Source organism: Marmota monax, unplaced genomic scaffold (genome assembly GCF_021218885.2).
Source record: "Marmota monax isolate L192 unplaced genomic scaffold, Marmota_monax_Labrador192_F-V1.1 WCK01_AAM20220418_F8-fsc00207, whole genome shotgun sequence".
Lineage (NCBI taxonomy): Eukaryota > Metazoa > Chordata > Mammalia > Rodentia > Sciuridae > Marmota > Marmota monax.
The window spans coordinates 2,157,066-2,178,636 of record NW_026692713.1 but is presented as its reverse complement, the minus strand read 5'-3'; the positions used below and the strand labels follow the sequence as shown (position 1 = coordinate 2,178,636).

Below are 21,571 nucleotides of genomic sequence, written 5' to 3'. Positions count from 1 at the left end.
AGAGTTGTGTGGCTTCTACTCAGAGTGGTCATACTGTAGTAAGTGTAACAAAAGCAAAAGATTGTGTTGTGTATACTGTTTTTTTTTTTTTTTACTTATTCATTTTGAAGCAGAATAGTAATTTTAGAAGTCTTAAGCTTACTTTCTTAAATCCCTCCTTTCTTGTCTTGAGAAAATAGGCATCTACAGAATTATAAATCTCTGTTGTGTTAGAAATGTACTTTGTGTGTACAGTGTACCTTCCTTTTCACTGTGATTTTTTTATGCCAGAGACTGACTTTGTCTTTTGCCTCTGTGACTTTATTGGTATGATACAGGTGAGATGAAAAGGAGTGAACAGGTGTAATATGAAGTCAAAATTGCCATCACCACATGGTTTTTTTCGAGCCTGGCAATCTGTACACTGCAGGCCTCTCTGCCATATCTCACCGAGTGCTCTAGATTTCTAAGGAAGTCAGAGGGAAAAACGAATGGCAGTACTTCTTGATTATTTAATATTGGGGGGCTTTTTCCTGCTTCTCAAGAGTTTTTCCTTATTTCTCAACGTGGGAAGATCTGGTTTATTGTATTTCTCATACAATAAATAGCCTTTTTATTTATTGTTATTATTCATTTTGAAGCAGAATAGTAATTTTTAGAAGTCTTAAGCTTTCTTAAATTCCTTCTTCCTTGTCTTGAGAAAATAGTCATCTACAGAATTATAGACCACTTTCTTAAATCCCTTTAAATGATGCTAACCTACTATTTTTCTTCTGTTTGGAACCACTAATAGCAGGGACTGGAGGTACACGTCTATAACTCCAGCTCCTTGAGAGGCTGAGGTAGGAAGATCGCAAGTTCAAGGCAACAGAAACTTAGTGATACCCTGTCAAAAAATAAAAATGGCTGGGAATGTAGCTCGGCAGTAGAGTGTCCCTGCGTTTAATCCTTGGTATTGCCAAAACAATAACAACAACAAAAAATTCTTGGACACTGCTTTTCAGAGTGGATGCAGCTCAGTGATTTTAGTAATATGAAGCCCTGTGACTTAAATCCAGTTTTTGAGAGCTGTTATTCAGGTTCCAATAGTACCTCACATAGTACTCATAACTGAGGAATGATTTTTGTCATTTCTCACTGCAACTTTAGTGTGCATACTTGATATCTGTAACATTGTTTGAGGAATATTGCTCAATACTCTTGAACAGTGAGCAATGTCAGTCTTCTTAATTACTGTAGAAAATTAATAAAAGTGTTAATCTCAACATATTGATTATAAGTGGAGCAATATATATTCTCATTAAACTGGGTCAATATTAAATATATTTTAAGTATATCAGTATTTTGATCAAGAACAATTTATTTTGATTGAATTTTAAATGTGGGTGCAGTTTAATTTCATGGCAGTAAGTTTTTCTTAATAATGTTAAGATTGTAAAACAATTTATTATTTCCAGAGCCATATCATAAGCCAAATTTTTTTGCTAAAGTTACAGTAAAATCTCAAATGAATTTCAGAAATATCAATAACTGTAATTGCCGCCAAAATACGATAGCTCTTAAAATTTTATAGCTAGTTATTAAGGCTGTTAAGCTGCAGATATCCACATTGAAAGGTTTGTATTACATCTCCTTTGGTGCTCTTTGGATTGGGGGAAGTTAAAAGAAAATAAAATGCTCAGGATTGAAAAGCATATTAAGAACATTTGAGAACTGCCAGTCACACTATATTTTGTTGCTTGTTGCTAATCTTTGTAGATATATTGAAATAATAATGGTATTTCTTTGAGTGAAGAAGAAAAAGGATTATGTATTTTAGCAATGATTTAATGATGGATGATCCCCCAAAAAGTCACATAGTTTAAAATTTGGAAACTGAATTTTTCTTAATGGTTAGGATTTAGGAATATGGACTCAGGCTGAGAAACTTGTACAGAACTTCACAGATTCACATTGGTTGTAGCCTGCTAATTGTAATACACTTTCAAACTCTTGGAAGTGAGAGTGGGTGCCTCCTAGACATCTCATCCCCTTTATCCTCTCAGCTTGAGAGTCCATAGGCCTTTCATTAGCTATAATGAATAGTTTGTCTTGACTAAGCATCTTTGTTTTGCCTGATGTTCAGCAGGCATTTCCTGTTGGGCCTTTTGAATAGCATGATCTTTTCTGGAACTAGGCAATAGGAGTAATGATCCTGCTTCCTTTGAACTGGCCTAGGACCTCAGCTCAGTCTTGGCGGTTCTAACCATTTTTCAACTACCCGTGCATTTTCTCCTTCCACGTGTTTTTCTTTCCTTCTGTGTATCCAAGTGCATATGAAGGTTGACTCCTCAGGGGTGTGCCCCTGGTGTGTGTTTCTCTGCTAACATTCAATGGTGGGGGGGGGGTGGTGAGTCATTGCTTAGAAGTAAATATTTTGTTGATTCCTATTCACGTCAGTGTTCTGCAGGTTCTATCATTTTCTGTTAGGATATGGCACTTAAAACATACCACTGTTTTAGAAATCGCAACACCAAACCCTTTGGTTCAGGGCATTAAATTCCATTGGTACCTGTGCCCAGACCTTGCTGCCTCAGTTTTGACTTACTTCCCAGTCGAGATGTGAAGTCAGTTCCCATTGCTTCATCTCTGCTTATACTATGTGAATGCACGTCTTCATTCTAGGACTGACTTTTAGGGTTCCTGGCAAAGAATCTTCAGGCTGTTAGTGACACGAACACAGATAGGACCTAATGAAATGTGAAGGGCATAAATGAATTTAGACTGAGGTGTCTTAGGATGGGGAGAGACTTTGTGGAGGAGGTACATTCCAGTGCAGAACCCTGTCAGAATATTGACAGAGATACAGGTTAAAAACTTTGCATTTTTCCCAAAATTTTAGGTGTATCACTGAGAAGAAAAGGACTTGCTTTTCTCTAAGATCCTTAGAGATCTCATTTGGATTACCTTAAGAGATTAGAATGGTGGCATGATCTGCAGAGAGGCCCAGCTTCTGAACTGTCCACATCAGGACAGGGATTCACATGTACTTCACTTGGCCTACTCTCTTCTATCTCAGGGGAATGGACATCTGTTCAGTGGGAGGTTGAGGACCTGTTTGGGTTCACTGGGAGAGTGCCACAGTTCCTTAGTGATCTCTATCCTGGGTCAATGGGTGAAGAAACCAGCAGCATTCATACCAGCTATTTGCTACCTTTAAGATAGTCAAACAAATGCCACTGATTATTCTGGCATTTTTCCTAGCAGTAGTCAGAACTGCTATGGGCACAGACCAGGCTCACTTCCAAAGAGTATTCTGTCTCCTCACTGAACCAGACCTAGTACTTATCACTTGAGTTTAACCCCAAGCTCACTATTCTGTTTTCACCTGCCAGTTGTTATTTAAGTTGCTGAGTTAACTGCAGGTACTTCCTTAGCAAGAAACCATGCTTCCTGGCCCACAAACCGATTTTGTGGCCCCTGGGAGCCCCAATACTGGAGGTGCAGACTCAGAAGGTCTAGTGTGGGGCCACTGGGCAGGTCTTTGAAACAGCTTTCCCATGTCATTCTGGTGCACTGCGTTGGGAACTACTGGATGTATATAAACTGATTTTATATACTGTTTTCCTTTTTGAAGCTGTAGCTGTTAGCCAACTTGGTTTATATCAGTTTTTCTAAAATCTTCCCTTTTGTGCTCTGCACAGTTGTATTTACATAGACAAAGGCCTGGAAGGGGACTCAGGGTTAGTTCATTCAGCTAAATTAGCTGCACTAAGCTCAGCTAAAAGCAGCAGATGTTCTGGTTGTTATGGGTGTGTGCACATAAGAATCACCTGGGCACGTCTTCAACAGGCAGGAGCTTGACTCAGCTGCTGAGTCAGGGGCAGCAGGTCTGGGTGTGGAGAAACTGGGCGTGCACTTGTGCTTTGACTGAGCTTCACTGATTCTGATGTGAGGTCTGTGGCATTCTTCATTATCATAGGCTTTGGTTTAGAAAGAAATGTGCTCCCATTTAGGGGACCTTTGAAGTGGTTGGAAAGAATTGTAAGGATTTTGGGGGTTTGAGATGTAATGCTTTTATTTTCCTACTCATCCCAAAGTCAGCATAGTATTGCTTCTGTGATAAATCTCCAACCCAGCCCCACCGCCAGTCAGTAAAACATAAGAGTTCAGAAACAGACTGTTCTCTAAGTGCCTGAGTCTCCTCAAATTATCTGGTACATTGAGCTAAGCTGCTGAGATCACAGCCTGAAACTGATTAGAGTTGGTACCTTTTCATGGTTTTAAGGCTTTCCACTCTTTCCCCACCTTTCTGCACTTGTGATGATGTCTTCTGTTTTAATTTATTTTTTAATATTTATTTTTTTAGTTTTTTAGGTGGACAAAATATCGTTATTTTATTTTTATGTGGTGCTGAGAATTGAACCCAGTGTCTCATGCATGCTAGGCAAGCACGCTACCACTTGAGCCACATCCCCAGCCCTGTCTTGTGTTTTTAAATTGTGAAAATATAACAATATTAAGCTGGGCTGCGGTGGTGCATGCCTATAATCCTAGCTACTGGGGAGGCTGAGCAGGAGGATGGCAAGTTCAAGGCCAGCCTGGGCAACTTAGTCACACCCTATCTCAGAATTAAAAATAAAAAGGGCTGGGGGAAGAGAAAAAAAACCTTAGCTGTAGAGCACCCCTTGGTTCAATCCCCAGTACCACAGAAAATATGAATAACAACAAAAAACAATTATTAAGATGAGAAAACTACCTGTATCTGTGTTTTTTGTTTTTATTTTCTACATTATTCCAGCTTTTGATTCTAGACATATATATCTTTACATTGCTGTAATTATTGTGGGCTATACAAACACTGTATCATAGTCCTTCCAAGTTAATCATTTTGCATATAGTCTCACTGTTAATAAAAGACAGAGCTGAGGTTTGAAGTGTCAATACCATGTAAATGTATTTCCTTCCATTTTGAGATTGGGTGGAAGGTGCAATATCAGGGTGTGACCACACGGTGGTGCCAAGAACCAGCACACAGCTATTCCCATCTCCATGGCCTAGAAACCAAACCTGAAAGCTGGGATCTGGGAGTTGGGTTGGAGGAGGGTATGAAGAGATGGCTAGGGAGTCTAGAAGACCTGAAAAGTATGGTGTAGATCATGTTGGGATTTGCCTCGTGATCTGGTGCAAACTGAATCTGTATGATACCTGTTGCTAGAAAGTGTTTTCAGTAAATTTTGATCCTAAAGGTTTTTCTTTTTTTTGTTGACTCATTGAATATTGAGTTAAAAAAGGCTGATGGGGACTCCACTCATTGTGTAAATCTTATAGAATGTCTTCTAACTGACCAGTAGGCTTAGTCATCTGGGAAAATAATGTTCCTCATTGTCTTCATTCTTCTTCAGTGTTGCTTCTATGGCCAGGGAAGGTTGGATCCTGGTTTGTAGGGTTTGCTTATATACATGCACAGTTCTGAGAAGGGGCAGGCCGTCATCATTTTTAGAGACTGAGAGGATTGAGCAGTCACTAGACAGGGGTCCAAGGAGGTACCTCCAAGGTCATTGCGACCTGAACTAGACCCTGGTAGGTTCTTGACTTGATGTGGCTGAAAAAAATTCTAAGATGCATCAAAAACGAGGCACAAGTATAGATGCCCCTCACCTCTCAGAGAGGAGCAGACCATTAAGACACCATGGTTGAACCGTCTGGCTACATATAGGATTTTCTGGGAAAGAAAGTGCAGGTCCCCAGGCAAGCTTTTGTGAAAATGAAATTCCATGTTAATCATTTGATATTTGGGCTTCAGAATATTTCTTGGTTAAACAGTCTACTCATAAATCAGTTGTGGGCATGTTGTATAAATCTTTGAATCTGGTGATGTTGAAATCAATTATGTTTTTGTCCTAGTTGATCTGTTATAAGCAAACACTGTGGGTTTTTTTCTTCTAACTAAAGAGACAGGCAGGACTGGTCATGCTCAAAGATTTGGTTCTTCATCTAGTAAGGATCTTTTTGTCTTCCCTTAAGAGCCCACCTATCTGAAAGCCAATCAGAATAAATATTTAAAAATGTCTTAAGGATTTGCTTGAGCAAGAGTGACATCAGGTATGGGTGTGTGGGGGAGAGCGTATAAGAACACAGAGTTAGTGTGTTTGGATGTTTACCACTTGGTGATGTTTCACATCATGTGTGAGCTATTCGGTTTAGTCCTTACGGGCTCTAGGAGATAGGAACCTGATCCCTGAGGGTGATGTCATTTAGCCAAGGTAAGATTAGTGGAGGAAACTTGGGAAGGAGTGTGAAGGTGGAAGTGATCCAGCATCTGGTCTGCTGCAGTGGACTCAGATGAGCATTGCTGCAGGGACTGGTTTCTCTCCTAACTTGGTGGGACCAGCTCTCAACTGTCCAGAGACCTTGCTGAAGGCCATGTCTGCAGAACCTCTGCTCCATCTCCATTTTGTTGTCTCTATGGAGCCTCTTTCTCTTCCTTTTGCCAAGAGCCCTTTTTTACTGGGAGTGTTCCCTGTCTGCCTTTTGGTTGGATCCTTGATTGCACTGGGTGAGCATTCAGCAATTTTATGCCCCACTTAAGCAAAAACCAAATTGATTACTTGTATGTTTTGTTTTAAAGCCCAAATTACTTGATCTCTGAAAAATCTGAGTTTAGTGAAAGTTTAATCTACATTTGATCCAGAAGCCTAAATACAGTGACTTAAAGATTGTTTTTATCTATTTCCAGGAGTTTGTTTCTTTTTTAAAAAATAAGCCAGTGTTCTTTTTTTTGTCTTCTTCTAGGAATCTGTATTTTAAAGAGAAAAGAAAAAGTTACTCCCTTAAGGATGTTTTCTTAGAGAGCACTTTGACTTCTTTTAAATGACAAAGCTGAGACACAAATGAAGACTAATTCTGCTTCCTGCTCTGTGCACACCTTTCATTCTCAGCTCCGGGCATAATTGTCTGCATCAGTCTTAATTTACTCTGTGAGATCTGGACTCCTAACTGAGGGTATTTCATCTGCTCGGATGTGCCAATTAAGTCCACCCAGATAGAACATAAAAAGGCAGATAAGAAAAGTAAAACACTGAGTATCTCAATTTAGCAAATTAGACTAATCTGTAAGGAATTCTTAGCTGTCTGAAGTAGAAAACCTATTGCACTACAAAAATGCAAACTATATTAAATACCCAGCTTGGTGCCTGAATATATTTTTAAAAATCAAATTGTACTCATTGTGCTGCTGTTGTAGAATTTCTTTCATGGAGATTGCAATAAGTGGAGAATGATTCTGAGGTTGAAATTTCACTCCATATTAAGAATAGTTTAACTCTGTGGTGTGTAGTTTTTTCTTTCCCATCAGTATAGATTTAAACTGCTCTAGGCTCAGTGACCTTTGTAACACAAAAACAATATAAAGGCAGAGCAGTAAGGACAATTTTGAATTTTAAGCACCTCAATGTGTGCTTAAATTTTATTGAAGTTTTGGAGGAGGCATGTTCATTTACTAATAAGTGATCCAAGGCTGCTCATATTTGACAATCCCCATCAATAGGTGTACCTTGTCCCTTTTTTATAGGTTGGTATAGGCAATGTATATGTCGATTTGTCTGGTATTAATGCATCTCATGTGATGGTTCAGTCGAGATTGTCTGTGATCAAAAGAACTGCTATGCTGCCATTGCTTTTACTTGAAAAAGTTTGCTGGTGTCCAGTGAAGAGTGAATTTTGACTTAAACTTGCTCAGTGCTGAGGCAGGAAGGGATCATGTTATCGTACAAAGATGAAGGCAGTTTTTTTTGCCCCTAGTGCTCATATTTTTTAAAGATAAAATTTGAATCAGAGTTTTAAAATTTGGTTTGCCCTTGTATAATTGTTTTCCTTATGTGAGAAAAGGGAAGTTCTATGGAGTGGTTTTTGTTTTTTTTTTTGTTTTTTTTTTTTGTTTTGGTACTGGGGATTGAACCTGGGGCTCTTAACCACTGAGCCATATCCCCAATTCTTTTGTGTTTTGAGACAGGGGCTCATGAAATTGCTTAGGGCGCTAGCTTTGAATTTGCCATACACCTGCTTCAGCTTCCTAAGTAGCTCCAATTATAGGTGTTCACCACCACACCAGCTTCTGTGGAGTTTTTTGAGACTATATTATGTCATAGAGAGGACAGATTCTAGAGTCTGATTATCTGGGCTGGAGGCTTCATCACTGTCTTATTGGTAATCTTTGGCAGTTACCTTCATGTTTCCAGTCTGCCTTTCTTTAACTATGAAATAAAAAAGAATAACAATAGTAATAATAGAGTATCTGCCCCATTGGATTGTTAAGGACTAAATGAATTAATAAATGTGAAATACTTAAATCAGTGCTTATCACATGGTGAAATCACTGTCAGCCATTATCACCTATATTTGTTTTTTGACTCTGAATTTACAAATATATACACATGTACATATGTGTAATCTCAGAAAAAAATTTGTCCAGAACTAGCCAACTTTACTTGAGGTGACAGTATATTCGTATAGGTTGGAACTCACAGGCGGTGGGATCTGAATGCAGAGACTCCTCATCTATAAAATGGCAACGGTGATAATATCAAGGGTGGTAGAACTACAAAGATAATGCTCACTAACTCTTAGCTATTCATATTTTCACATGCCACTAGCTGAAACAGGACAAAGATTCCACAAGCCAGTAAGATGCTTGAAAAGAGAGTCTGTGTGAGCCACAAAGAAGTGCTCATAAACATTGAAGTATATGAAAAGGAGATCTCTTTTCCAAGTAAAAGACAGTTTACAATTGGTACTATCTAGTGTGTATAACCAAATTATTAGCTGTTACACAGTTAATTTTATTGGTGTTATGCTTTTTGTACCTTTCACACATTTTTGTTAATGTGATTAAGGCTTACTTTTACAAATACAGTATCAATAGTTGTCTTATTTCTCCTTTGAACACACTAGGGGGCACTAGATTTCTTTCCAGGGGACACTGAAACTTAACTGTCTCTTTACTTTTGAGGGCAGCATAAGTAAAGATGGCACTGTGGGTCCTCACAGTTATGTTCTATGGCAGATATGCCAGAGCCTTCCCTTGGGAGTTTTCTTGTTTCTTCTCCTGGGACTCAATTTCCAGACTTCTTGTAATTCTAGATGCATAGGATGGCATGACCAAAATGTTCTGTTCACCTTGACTGGCCAGTGTGGGGTTGGGTAGCTTAGGGGCTGAACTTAAATCCTGCCTGCCCAAAATTACAGTAGGTGTTTTGACATTGGTTACTTTTAATTCACATTAACGTGCAATTAATTAAAATTTTTTGATTTCACTTTTTTTGTGTGAATGTTATGTAATCTGCCAAATATGTCAAGATAGCTTCTGATATTTGTGTAGCTTCCCAAATGTATTGTACATATACCATCTCACTTAGTCCTTAGAAGACCCTGTATTTGGCTCATTTTGTGATCAAGAAGACAAATGCAGCAGTGGTGAGTAACATTTTCTAAAGTTTGGATCTCCCTTTCTCAGGTGAAGCCCTGTAATACAGCTGTCTGTGTACATCTTGTTTTCATTTTTTTGTAGTTAGCACAAATCTGTGTTTATTATTGGGTTCTGCTCTAGTAGCCACCATTGGAATCTGATGGGGGCCTTAGGAGGTAGAACATCCTGTGGAAATAATACACTCACTTTGTTTTCTTTGTGTCTGTGACTGATAACAAGTCTTTAGTAAAGACAGATGAATATGGGAACAACAAAAGCATTATTTCCTTCTTAGGAATGTACACATAATTTAGGACTAGTTAAACTCCTTTTCCTATCATAAGAAGAATTCTTTGGTAAGCAGTTGAATCTTTTGACCAGCCTTTTTTACTTGTCCTGAGGAAGCTTGGACCAAACTTGGAGTTTTTGATTTCTTCCCATTGGCTTGGGTACAGAAACCAGTCAGTCTTGTTACAAAGTGGACCCACTGGTGGACCCAAAAAGTGGAGCTCAGGTTTGAAAATATGTTAAACAATTTTCATTTCACTTATTTTATTTTTAATTATTTTTAAAAATGAGTTTTCCCTCTTTTTTAAATATTTATTTTTTAGATGTAGATGGACACAACACAATGCCTTTATTTTTATGTGGTGCTGAGGATCGAACCCGGGTCCCGCCCATGCTAGGCGGGCGCTCTACTGCTGAGCCACAATCCCAGCCCAAGAGTTTTCCCTCTTTTCCTTTTTCTTTCTATCCTTCTCTCTTTTTCTTTTTTGTTTGTTTTTGGTTATAAGATTCTAAATTAAGAATTTCTTTCTCTTTGCAGTCACTCTCTTCCAGGGGTCAGTCTTTATCATAGATTGTAACCATGTTTATTCAGTAGATAGAGTTAGGTGTAGGACATCAGAAGTCACACATGTAGAAGAAGCAGAAGATGAGCAGGAGGTAGTCTCTAAATAAGATGAAACAGGAAGTTTCTAGAACCATTTCTGATGACTTACTTTGACAGTTTTCAAGCCATGTCCCTTGTCTGCTTGTCTTTTATCTGTAGCCCAATTCTGAACTTAATAATTTGGCATTTATTGAGTGTTTGCCATGAGGAGAGCATCGTGCTAGTCTCTCAGAATATAAAAATGCCAAAGTCAATCTCTGTCTTAAGACTAATGGGAGACCAGATGCGGATTTCACAATATGCTAATACTTGGTGGGAGTTATAAAGGGCACTTGGAAGAGAGGATGTTAATTCTGCCTGGTCAGGGAACATTTACTTGGATCAGAGGTGCTGCTCTGGGTAGGGATTTGAAAGGTTCAAAAGATGGGTGGCTATGCATGTTGATTATGGTACTAGATATGCAGGTGGAGAGAGTTGAGGAAGCCACATACAATACATGGCATAATGGTGGCTAGCCATGTTTTTCTACTTATATGAACATTCTTGAATGCTGGAAATTCTAAAATAAATTAACTTTAGATGGTGGCAACTTGCTCTTGGGTATATTCTTAGGGTTCCATTGATGAGAGACCTATCAGTTTACACTGGTTCTGATGCAGTTGAACTAGTTTTAGGCTGAGGTGCATCTACAGGTCATTGTTGCAGGATTAGCACTAGACCCTGCAACCTGGGCCAGGGTCTCATTCCTGCACAAATGTGGACAAGCCAGGGAGTGTTTTCTGGGCCTGCATCTGATTGGAATTATAAGTTTATGTTTATTACTGGCTTCTTTTCTAAGTGGCTGCCAGTGGAGTTGATAGCAGGCTGAACATGGCAGCCATGCGAGGAGTTAGAAACCCTGCCAGGGAACACCAGGCCCACTTCGTTTTATGTGGCTGCAGCTGTGACTATTACATGTGTGGATTTTTTTAAATGAGAGGATAGAGAACTTGAAAAAGTTATTTCTTTCTTAAAAAGGTAAGTATTGGATAATTTACTGCCCCCTTCTGCTTTCTCTCAGTTAGCTGGTGTATTTATTGAAGTAACAGAATTTAGACATTTTGGAGCCATTCCTAATGGTCTGGATTCCAGCTCACTTAGGCATAGATCTTGACTTTGACCTGCCCCTAGCCATTTCAAGTTACTCTGTGTCTGCATCTGCCTTTGTTTCAGCCATATAGTAACCTACCATACTTCATGACGGCAAATTGTTTACAAATTTATGGAAATTTTTAAAAATTTATTTTTGGAGCTGGGGATTGAACCCAGGTTCTTGTGCATGTAGAGCTAAGCATGTATTCAACCACTGAGCCACATCGTCAGCCCATGGCAAGATTTTTTAAGTACAATAGTCCAGCAGGTGTCTTATGAAGGGCAAATATCTACGTATATATAGTGATCACATTCATAATAATTTACTGAACATCCCATTTGATGTTATCCTACTTTTAATTCAAATATGCATGTTCTATTAAACATTGTGGTGCATTGCGTTGTCATGTGCATATTTTGTTGCATTGTCTATTGCCTGTTTCTTTCTCTATGTGAATGTGGTAATAGTGCCAGCTGCAGGGTTATAGTGAGGATTTTAGCAAGTTTAAGTAAGTGAATGTAGTACCGTTTTAATTGATTAAGCACTTCTTATATTTTAGGCTTTGTTTTGAGTCTTTGCATGTGACACCTAGTTTAACCCTCCCCAAACCCAGTGAAGTAGGTAGTGGTGGTCTCCCCATCACAGGATGGAGGAAACGTAGGTGCTAACAAGATTGGTCAACTTGGTGAGGGTTAATGAGCTAATAGCAGCAGAATTTGATTCTAGCCAATGTACACCCAGACTTTTGTGGGCCTGTGCTTTTGCAAGTCTAGCCTATAATGTATATTCATAGCACTGCTTCCTCTTATGGTCAGATAGCTTGCTGAGCTCAAGGCTTCAGGATAACCTGGTTAATATGCTGAAGAGGGCATCTTTAAGATACTTGATAGCACCGATGGTGGGGAAAACTTCTCTGTGTCTGTATTCAGGTGATATGAGCTCCACCTCTCCCTGGTGTACCACATTCTGTATAGCCCTCTTGTTGGCCAGCACCTTGCTGCATCACTTCTGTGGGCATGCCTTAGATGGTCAGCTCTAAGCCACACAAGGAAGCAAGGAAGCGTTGCTGTAGCTAACAGAATCTCTTGCTTGAGCTACATATGCCTGAGATTCTATCAACCTGGTATTTTGTCTGTAACGTGTATGTGATTCTGCTGGGACAATTTGTCTTCACAATGCTACAGGTACTTGTAGGTCATAATGATTTTTCCCCGCCACCTTTACTCATCCTTTGGCCAAACTTAATAAATGTTCAGTGCTTTTTGTCTTTGTGAAGCGGAAGGCACTGTGATGCAATCACTTCTATGGTGGCTTATGTGGTTTTCTAGGTACTGAGTTCTGTGGTGACATGATTGTATATTTTAGGAGGGTGAGAGAGAGGAAGGAGTAGAAGGTGAAACCTTGTCAGTGCAGAATGATGTGGTGGGAAATTTAACAGCCTCAAAGATTTACTGGTTAAGTCCAAGGAAATAGCTGTCATCTATCAGTGAAGTTTAATACATGATACTCTAGTGTGGAAATTTGAATGCTGTTGTTGTGTCAAACTTCTAAAGCCTGTATCTTCTGTGTTTTCATTTCTCTTCCTGTAAAGTCATCTTTGAGAAATTGCAAAATGAAGTCTTTTTAAGTGGCTGTGATAATTTTTGTGATTCTTTCAATTTCACATCATCCACAAATTTTCTAAATACAAGTATTTTTTGTTATGCAGATATTTGGTACTGAATTGATAGTAAGGTTGGGTACTGAGGAATTATCTCATTATCTGAAACTGTTTGATTGCTAAATTTCAGAGAATGAGTAGCAAGAATTTTGATATGTGCACCAGGAAAAAAATACGTGTGTCTTTTTAGTTTCTAAGTTCTGATATTAAGGGTTTCATAGCCTCGGCATTATTGGCATGTGAGACCAGATAACTTTTAATTGGTAAAGGTGAGGAGCCTGAGAGTTGTAGGATGTTTATCTGGACACCACCTGCAGGATGTCCCCCTAGTCCTCTCACACTTACAGTAACCAAGTGTATCAGTTTATCTCTGAGGGTAAAAGGGCAGAATTGCCCCCTTGAAAACCATTGCACTTAACTAATTTATAAATAACATGAAACTCAAAAGAATAGCAAAGACTGTCATAACCACTTAGAGATACTTCAGTTTGTCAATTGCATGGAAATATATATATATATATTTTTTGGTACTGGGGATTGAACCCAGGAGCACTTAACCATTGAGCCACATCCTTAGCCCTTTTTTTATTTTACTAGAGACGGGCTCTCACTGAGTTGCTTAGGGCCTTGCTAATTTGCTGAGGCTGGCTTTCGACTCAAGATCATCCTTCCTCAGCCTCCTGAGCTGCTGGGATTACAGGCATGGGCCAACATGCCTGGCCAGAAATAATTTTTAAGGAAAAAAAATACTAATAAAAGAAAGGGAGAGATTACCTTTAAAAGTTAAGTACATTAAGTTTTTTATATAAAAAGAACATCATATATTAAACCTTATGATTGTATGAGAACTATTTCCCTAGACCTGGTCATATCCTGCCTCTTCCATTTGCTGTTCTCAAAATTAACAATAGTGCTTCATTGATCTTATTTCCAAGTTCTCTTCCTACCCTGCAGTGCAGTTTCAGATAGCCAACTAGTGCTTTCTTATTGATGACAAGTAAATTTCAGCTAGCCCTTCTTTGTGTTATTTTAAAGAGTTGAAATTTTCAACCAGGGAAGAATTTATCAAAGGATGGATGTGCTTTGAGGTCTACCAGCAGCTCTCTGGATGGGAATGCCAATCTCTCTGGCAGTTGGCCTCCATGCTGGGTTTGTAATGTGTCCTGGAAAACATTCCCTACCTCTCACTGGGCAGTATATAATCCTTTCAGTTCTCTCTTCCTTCCCTCAGACAGTCTCTATTTTTATTGCATAGTCAGTGGCAGATAAATGCCTTCTTTGTATGTTACTGTTCTCATCCCTTCCTGTGAGATTTTTTAGTTTGAAGGCATGTATTTGTATTGCTTTATTCCATTCCAACCATTTTCCAACATTCCAACAGAATGTCAGTTGCATGTATGCTGAAAAAATTAATTTATTTTAATGTGAATAGAATCTCAGGCTATTTACTGTGGGTTTTTTTTAAACAACGTCAGAGTCCATTTTAGTTATATGAATGCAAATAATTTGTAATTTAGATTTTATTCAATGAATACATTTTTTTTTCTGAGTGGTATAATTATCAGTCCATTTGTTGATGCTTCCACTTCAGTTAAGTGAATTATTAGAGTATCTGATACAGCAGTTATGACTAAAAAAGTTGCTGTATGTCCAAGATACTGTGTTGTTTTATGCTAATGACTATCATTTTTAGTACAGAAATAATAATTATAAATAAATAAAATGTTTTTATACTGTATTGCTGTTTTGGAGATAATTTGTTATACTGAAATTTTTCTGAATCTTTTCTAGATCTAAGTTTACATATTTTTAGAAATTTTCCCTTAGTGTATGCCAGAGAGGAGTGAGTAGTTTTGATAATGAAATGAGACCTTACAGGAATATTTCTGGGGCAGCTATAATACTTCAAATAAGAATCAAATTGAGAAGGCAGAAAAAGAGAATTATTTTCCATCTTTGACTATCATTAAAATAGGAGTAATGATGGCAGCAGAAACCAGAAATACTGTTCTAATTTGCCAGTTTTTTCCCAGCGTGTGATCTAGAACTACCTATTTTTATATAACCAAAGTAATGGAAATATAATTTTTATTTTCATAATAGGAGGTGGAATAAACTAAGACTGCAAGACAAAGAGAAACGTCTGAAACTTGAAGATGATTCTGAGGAAAGTGATGCCGAATTTGATGAAGGTTTCAAAGTGCCAGGCTTTCTGTTCAAAAAGCTCTTTAAGTATGTGCCATGTGTTTTGTCCTTTAAATTTGTCATTGAGCCATTGAGTACAAATTAATATTTTAGGAATTATACATTAGTTACCTGTAGGCCCTTAAGGTACTTGCAGCAATTTACTGCAAATACAAACACTGTCAAATGAAATTTTAGCCACATGCTGTTCATTAAAATTAGATGATAATAAATTGACTAAAGTGCGCGTTGGGTATGTTTGTAAACTGATGAGTCTATATAGATCTAAGCAGACTAAAAGCAACATATTTAAAAACCTCTCCATTGAATTATTTTTTTGTTTTTAGTAATTTTAAGGAACCAAACCGCTAATTCTTACTTCAGACTAATTTTAAAAAGAGTTGTATACTAAAATCAATATCAAGAGTTGTATGTTAAAATCAAACCTCTGGAAGGACCCCCCCCTTTTAACTTCTGTGTAGAAATAAAAAAATGTTCACATGATTTTCTGAGTGTCCTATATCATACCTAAGGGTATAATATGTTTGAGTTGACCAAATGTGCTTCTAAATATTTTATGTAGATGTCGTTCTAATGTCAGAAGAGAAGACTTAGGCAACACCTCGAGGATTAAGTTGCTATTTGAGGCTGACTTGTTTCTTATGTAAAATGGCTGAGTGTTAGGGATGAACAACTGCTGCCTGATAGATGTATTCTTTGAGTCTATAGGCTGGGCATCTCCCATGATGAATGTAAATAGTAAGGAACATTTTCCATCTCCTCACTCCTAGGATTTACTTAACAAGATGCTTAGGAAGTCTTCTTAGGTGCATACAGGAAATTAAACCATTAAATAGCTTCTTTCTCTCTTTTTCCTATCAATTCATAGTTGGTAGCAGGATGCAAATTTCTCTCTGTGAGATGATTAAGTTTGATGTCCTTTATAGATTCAGGCATCAGCCATGCCCTAAACTTGTAGAAAATGTCTGCTTAAAAATAGCATGCTCTTTGGGCTGGGGTTGTGGTTCAGTGGTAGAGCACTTACCTAATTAAGCATGTGTGAGGCCCTGGGTTTGATCATCAGCACTACATAAAAATAAACAAATAAACAAATAAGTAAAGGTGTTGTGTCCAACTATATATATATATATATATATATATATATATATATGTATATATATATATATATATAAATAGATTGATAGATAGCATGTTCTTTATATTTCCTTTCAAAGAGTCCATGTATATACACATATACATACACACACACACACACACACACACACACCCTCCATATATACATGGGATATGTGTATTGGGCTGGGGATCGAATTCAGGGCTTCAGGCATACCAGGTGAGTCCTCTACCTCTGAGCTACATCCTCAATCCTTTATTTTGGTTTTAATTTCTCTATGCAGGGTTAGGGGAGAGGTAAAGAGTAGTTATTTCATCTCACTACACTTAGACCAAAGAGGAGTCCTTAGAATAGGTGAATTGATGCACTTGGGTGACCATAACTGAACAGAGAAGAATTGCAGATAAAATTTGAATCTCTAGTAATTTCTGCAGAGAAGTCATTTCATAGCCTGGAGAGGTGGCTGCTTTGTTTATTGCTTCTCCCAAATGAAAACCAACCATGGGAAAGTAAATAAAGGCAACATTTAATGGCCACTCTTTCATTTTCTCTAAACTGATTGCTTATTAAGGAACAGGCGAAATAGTATGAGTGTTGTACTGGCAAAAGGAATATCCACATTATAGATTCAGTTGATTTAACAAAGACAGGATGCTTCTGCACATGTAGTAAGTTATTTGGCAAATAACCTGAGGAGTCGAGTTTGAATATGCATTTTTATATAAATGTCAGGTTTTCTAGCAAAGAAATTTCACAATTAATAGAATCAAACTTATGCTTACTAAGAATGTTTGTACTTACTAAGAGTCAATGTATTGACTATTAACCCTATTGTATTAAATATTAAATGCATGATGTTTGTGTTTTTAATTAGTTTTAAACATACATTCTTAGAAAGCATTTAATTGTTTATCAAAACCAGAATTTTAAATATTTTATAAGTGTTTTAAAACTTCTGTTCCTGTTCTTCTGTATAAAAAGATTAATAGGAGTCTCCATTTTTCTTTTATGATTAAGTTTTACCAGGCCAATTTAATTTTAAACTATAGATATGTTTTTACTGTGCTCTGTGGAATTGAATTAACAGGGTGTATAGTTGTACACCAGGGAGTCAGAAGGTAGAGTTATCCACTTAAGTGCTGTTTTCTTCAAGATAATGTCTAACTTCTAAATTTCTGTTTTGAAAGTTTGCCCAGCAAATGCATTCATCTGTATAATTTAGCAGTCACATGACAAACTTCTATCTTTTGACCTTACTTTTAGCCAAACTAGTAAACACAGTATTGAGTTAATATGGCAGTGCTAATATACACCAATTTTTGTGGTTATTTTGGGATGTTTGGTATCATGGAGATAGCAGAGTACAATATTTTGTTAATATTTTTAAATAGTTTATAAGAATCTTTCCTTTTTTAAAGAAAAATTTTCATGCTTTTCAAAGGCTTTGAAACTGGATTCTGTAATCTGTTTTCATCTCAACTGTGTAATTGTTTTATAGTATTTTACACTATTTATTATTTGAAAAGTGGAACAATAAAACCAGTCAGTACCTTTGCTGGAACCAGAGCCCAGGCCTCCTCACTCCTCACCCAGCATACACCCCTGCTGACCATGGTGCATGTGTGAGTGAATTTCCTTCAACTTCAAGGATCTACCTGTGCTGTGGGTGTAAAGAACGAGCTACTCTGTACCATCTTTGTGCAATAGCCCTAGCTATTGGAGATTTCCATGTGGAAATGTGACTTACAGATTTTTCCTGAAGTCATTTCTTTAGTGCTACCCATCTTCTTGTAAACACACAATCATGCTGTTTGAGAGCTCTTAGAAATGAGGTTGGGGATGTGATAACAACCGGCACATTGCCTTTCGAGGGTCATGTGGAATCCAGTGTTCTAGCTCCCTCCCAGACTACTTCTGGGATACCATACTGATTACCATTCTTTATCAAAATTTCCCAGTTGCTGTTCTCCAGATTCTTCCCACTTTTATTATGTTTAGGCCCCAGATAAAGAGAGGTGTTGGTCCTATGTTGGGTGGAAGTAGTATAGGTAGTATGCCAGTGGGGAGATTCTGATTCCTGCCCTGAGGAGCTGCTCCCATAGTACCTTAGTTAAGAGGAGGTTAGTTGGCTAAAATTCAGTGATTCTGGAAACTGGTTGAGTGTGACAAGTTACTTAACCACTCTGAGCCTTTGTTTCCTAATTTAAAATGTACTGATAACTGCTTCTGTGCAGGTTATTTGATTCTGTGTCCAAACCACCAGGCCTAGTGCAGTAGACTCATTATTCTCTGTTTACATCCAACATATTTATGGAACATGTTCTTTCTGAATGAAATGATCTTATACACATACTAGACCATTATGTTTTGATTTTTAACCCTCTTCTCCAAAGTGCATATCCAGTGTGTATTTTATAATTAGAAAACTAAAGTAGAAAAGTTCTCAAAAGTTTTTGTTACATTGTAGGTAATGGTAACAGCTAGAGGAACACTTCTAGATTGATCTGCAGAATACTGGGGGAAAGTTAATTACTGGAAAGAGGTTAAATAAAATCAGCTCAATAAGAACTGAGGTCTAAATGAGATTTTAGGTAGACATACCAGATATCAAATAGTAAATATTGGGACAGTGAAACAACAAGAGTAATGCCATCTTCTTCTAAGGTGGATAGCTCATTAAACTTGGTATCTTCTTTGGAAAAAACTTAAGTAGTTTTTATTTTAGATTTTTAAACATGTCATAAAATCTTCATATTATTGAGTGATGTTAAGTCTTTCATAAAAATGGTTTTGTATTATTCCTTTAAAAAAAAAAAAAAACTTCAGTTTTGGATTTATAGACTGACTGTTCCATTAGTGGAGATAAGAAAATACCAGCTCCTATATTTTGTGTTTTTTTTTTTTTTTTTTTTTGAGAGGGATAGTGATATATTATTTCTCTTTGACCTGTTTTTCTTATTTAAAATTTTAATAGCTCTAATCTTTTTGTCCTTATGATAAAATCCCTGAATCAATTTCTATTTTAAAATATTAAAAAGAACTTTTGTATTGTTGAGTCTTTAAACTTTCTTTTTTGCATCTGGTAGTGGTACAGCAGAGTCATCTGTTATATACTAATTTTGAGAGCAACCCTATTATTCAGACTTGTTTATTGCCTTAAAATTTAGTTTTTCCTATAAAAAGATAATGTGATTATCAAGTTACTTGACAGTTGTATAAGTAAATTGTGGTGTTATCTGTTTTGCTTTCTTGATGCTATTCAGATTGAAAAAACAAACATATTGCCTCATACAAAAAAGTATGAAACTTTATAGACTAAAAATATTTGGAATTTTTTTTCCTAGAGAGTGAATAAAAGATAAGTTTATGCTTGTTTACTAAGCTACTCCTATTGTTGAAAAAGAAATGAAATAGACCCTAATTACCCTATCTATCAGTTTAATTAGAAATGTGTTAATGTTCTGTAAAGAAAAATTTGTGATTTTATGCCTAGGTGATCAAAAATGTATGACCTTATAAATATAATACTCATGTAAAACACACATCCAGCCTCTTTCTCTGACTGGTACTAGAACCTAGCCAAATGATTAATTCATGAGTACTTTCTGTTATGATCCGTATTATCTACCATTTGCCGTTTTCTCTTTTCTTGTTGGTATTTTTTGTTGTAGGTACCAGCAGACAGGTGTTAGGTGGCTGTGGGAATTGCACTGCCAGCAGGCAGGAGGAATTCTGGGAGATGAAATGGGATTGGGCAAGACCATCCAGATAATTGCCTTCTTGGCAGGTCTGAGCTACAGCAAGATCAGGACTCGTGGTTCAAATTACAGGCAAGTGCTCCTCTGCAGACTGTCAGTCTGTGGAGCTCAATTAATATTTCATCAGATGTATTGCTGTGGAGGAGGGTCTTGTGAATTATTGATGACATTTCAATTACAATATTCCTTTAATTCTTTTAGTGGGGGACATCAAAGGAAAAATTTTACGAGACAATGGAGCTGTAGGGCAGGAGAAATTAAACATGTAACACTTTTAATGAATTCCAGGCATTGATGCTTCATTTTGCAGATGAGCCCCACTAGATATTTTGGGTCAATACAATGTCTAAGGTTAGCTCCTGCAAATGGATTGTTTACAAACTCAATTATGTTAATATCAATAGTTTACACAATATGGAATTTTAAATTAGACATAATACCTTTAGTTCCATTTATTAAATTTTACATTAAAATATTTGTTCTGGCAGAAGACCAGGTGAGCATTACAGTAAGCACAAAGTCTATTCATGGTGAAAGTTGGAGCTTTGAAGAAGCCATTCTCCCTAATTTCCTTTATAGTCAGTGCTTGTGATAGCATTTATAGAAAGCATTCTTTTTCTTTTTGAATGAAGTTACTTGTCTACTCACTATGCTCCCCTTGTGGCTCCCCTCCCAGTCTTTACGATTTCATATACATTCCAAGGCCAAGGCCAAAAAGACTGTGTAGATTTTAATTTTTATTGTCCTTAAAAATGTGAATAAACTTTAGTATTCTAAAATAATATGTATTTTATTGTTCAGTATGGTAGGACTGAAATACCTGATCTTGAAGTAAAGGACTTGAGTACATTTCCATATTTAAGTTGTAAATGGGCTTTATGGAAGTCTGTATTAGTAAAAATATTTCAGGTAAGTTATATAAGATGTTTAATCTTGAACCCAGATAATCCAAGAGCTCCTATGTTTTGGTAGACTTATTTAATGAGTGAGAGATGGTTGTGACCTAGGAATCTCAGGTACTCCCAACATATGATTTGGAAATGCCTTTAAAACAGTGTCTGTGTGCCTGAAATCAGCAATTACAGAAAGTTACTGTCCTTCACTTCAGTGTATCAGCAGAGAAATGTTTAATAGAGAGTCAAATACCGACTGTGAGCTATTGAGTAAAAATTGTTATTTTTAGTCTTCAGAGTTTGGCATTTTGCTTTTATTTTTTGTTCTTTCATTCAGTTAGCAGATCAGTACTTCTTGTGAGGAATGTTTGAAATTTTTTTTAAAAATTGGAAGTTCCTATTGTATTTATATGGATGTAAGAGGAGGGAAAACATTTAGAGAGTTTTAAATGCTACATGTTTTGTCAATGTCATTATAAGGAAGTTGTATTGA

General features: G+C 37.0%; 1 protein-coding gene across 6 annotated transcripts in view; it reads left to right on the top strand.

The window, feature by feature from the left end:
• The window catches only part of Ercc6 (ERCC excision repair 6, chromatin remodeling factor), a 79,524-nt gene that overhangs the window by 16,804 nt on the left and 41,149 nt on the right, over nt 1-21,571 (top strand). For all 6 annotated transcript variants that reach the window (XM_046446749.2, XM_046446752.2, XM_046446748.2 and 3 more), the window contains 2 exons: nt 15,212-15,340; nt 20,099-20,257. In XM_046446749.2, coding sequence (XP_046302705.1) covers nt 15,212-15,340; nt 20,099-20,257 — 288 coding nt within the window. The remainder of the gene's footprint in view (nt 1-15,211; nt 15,341-20,098; nt 20,258-21,571) is intronic.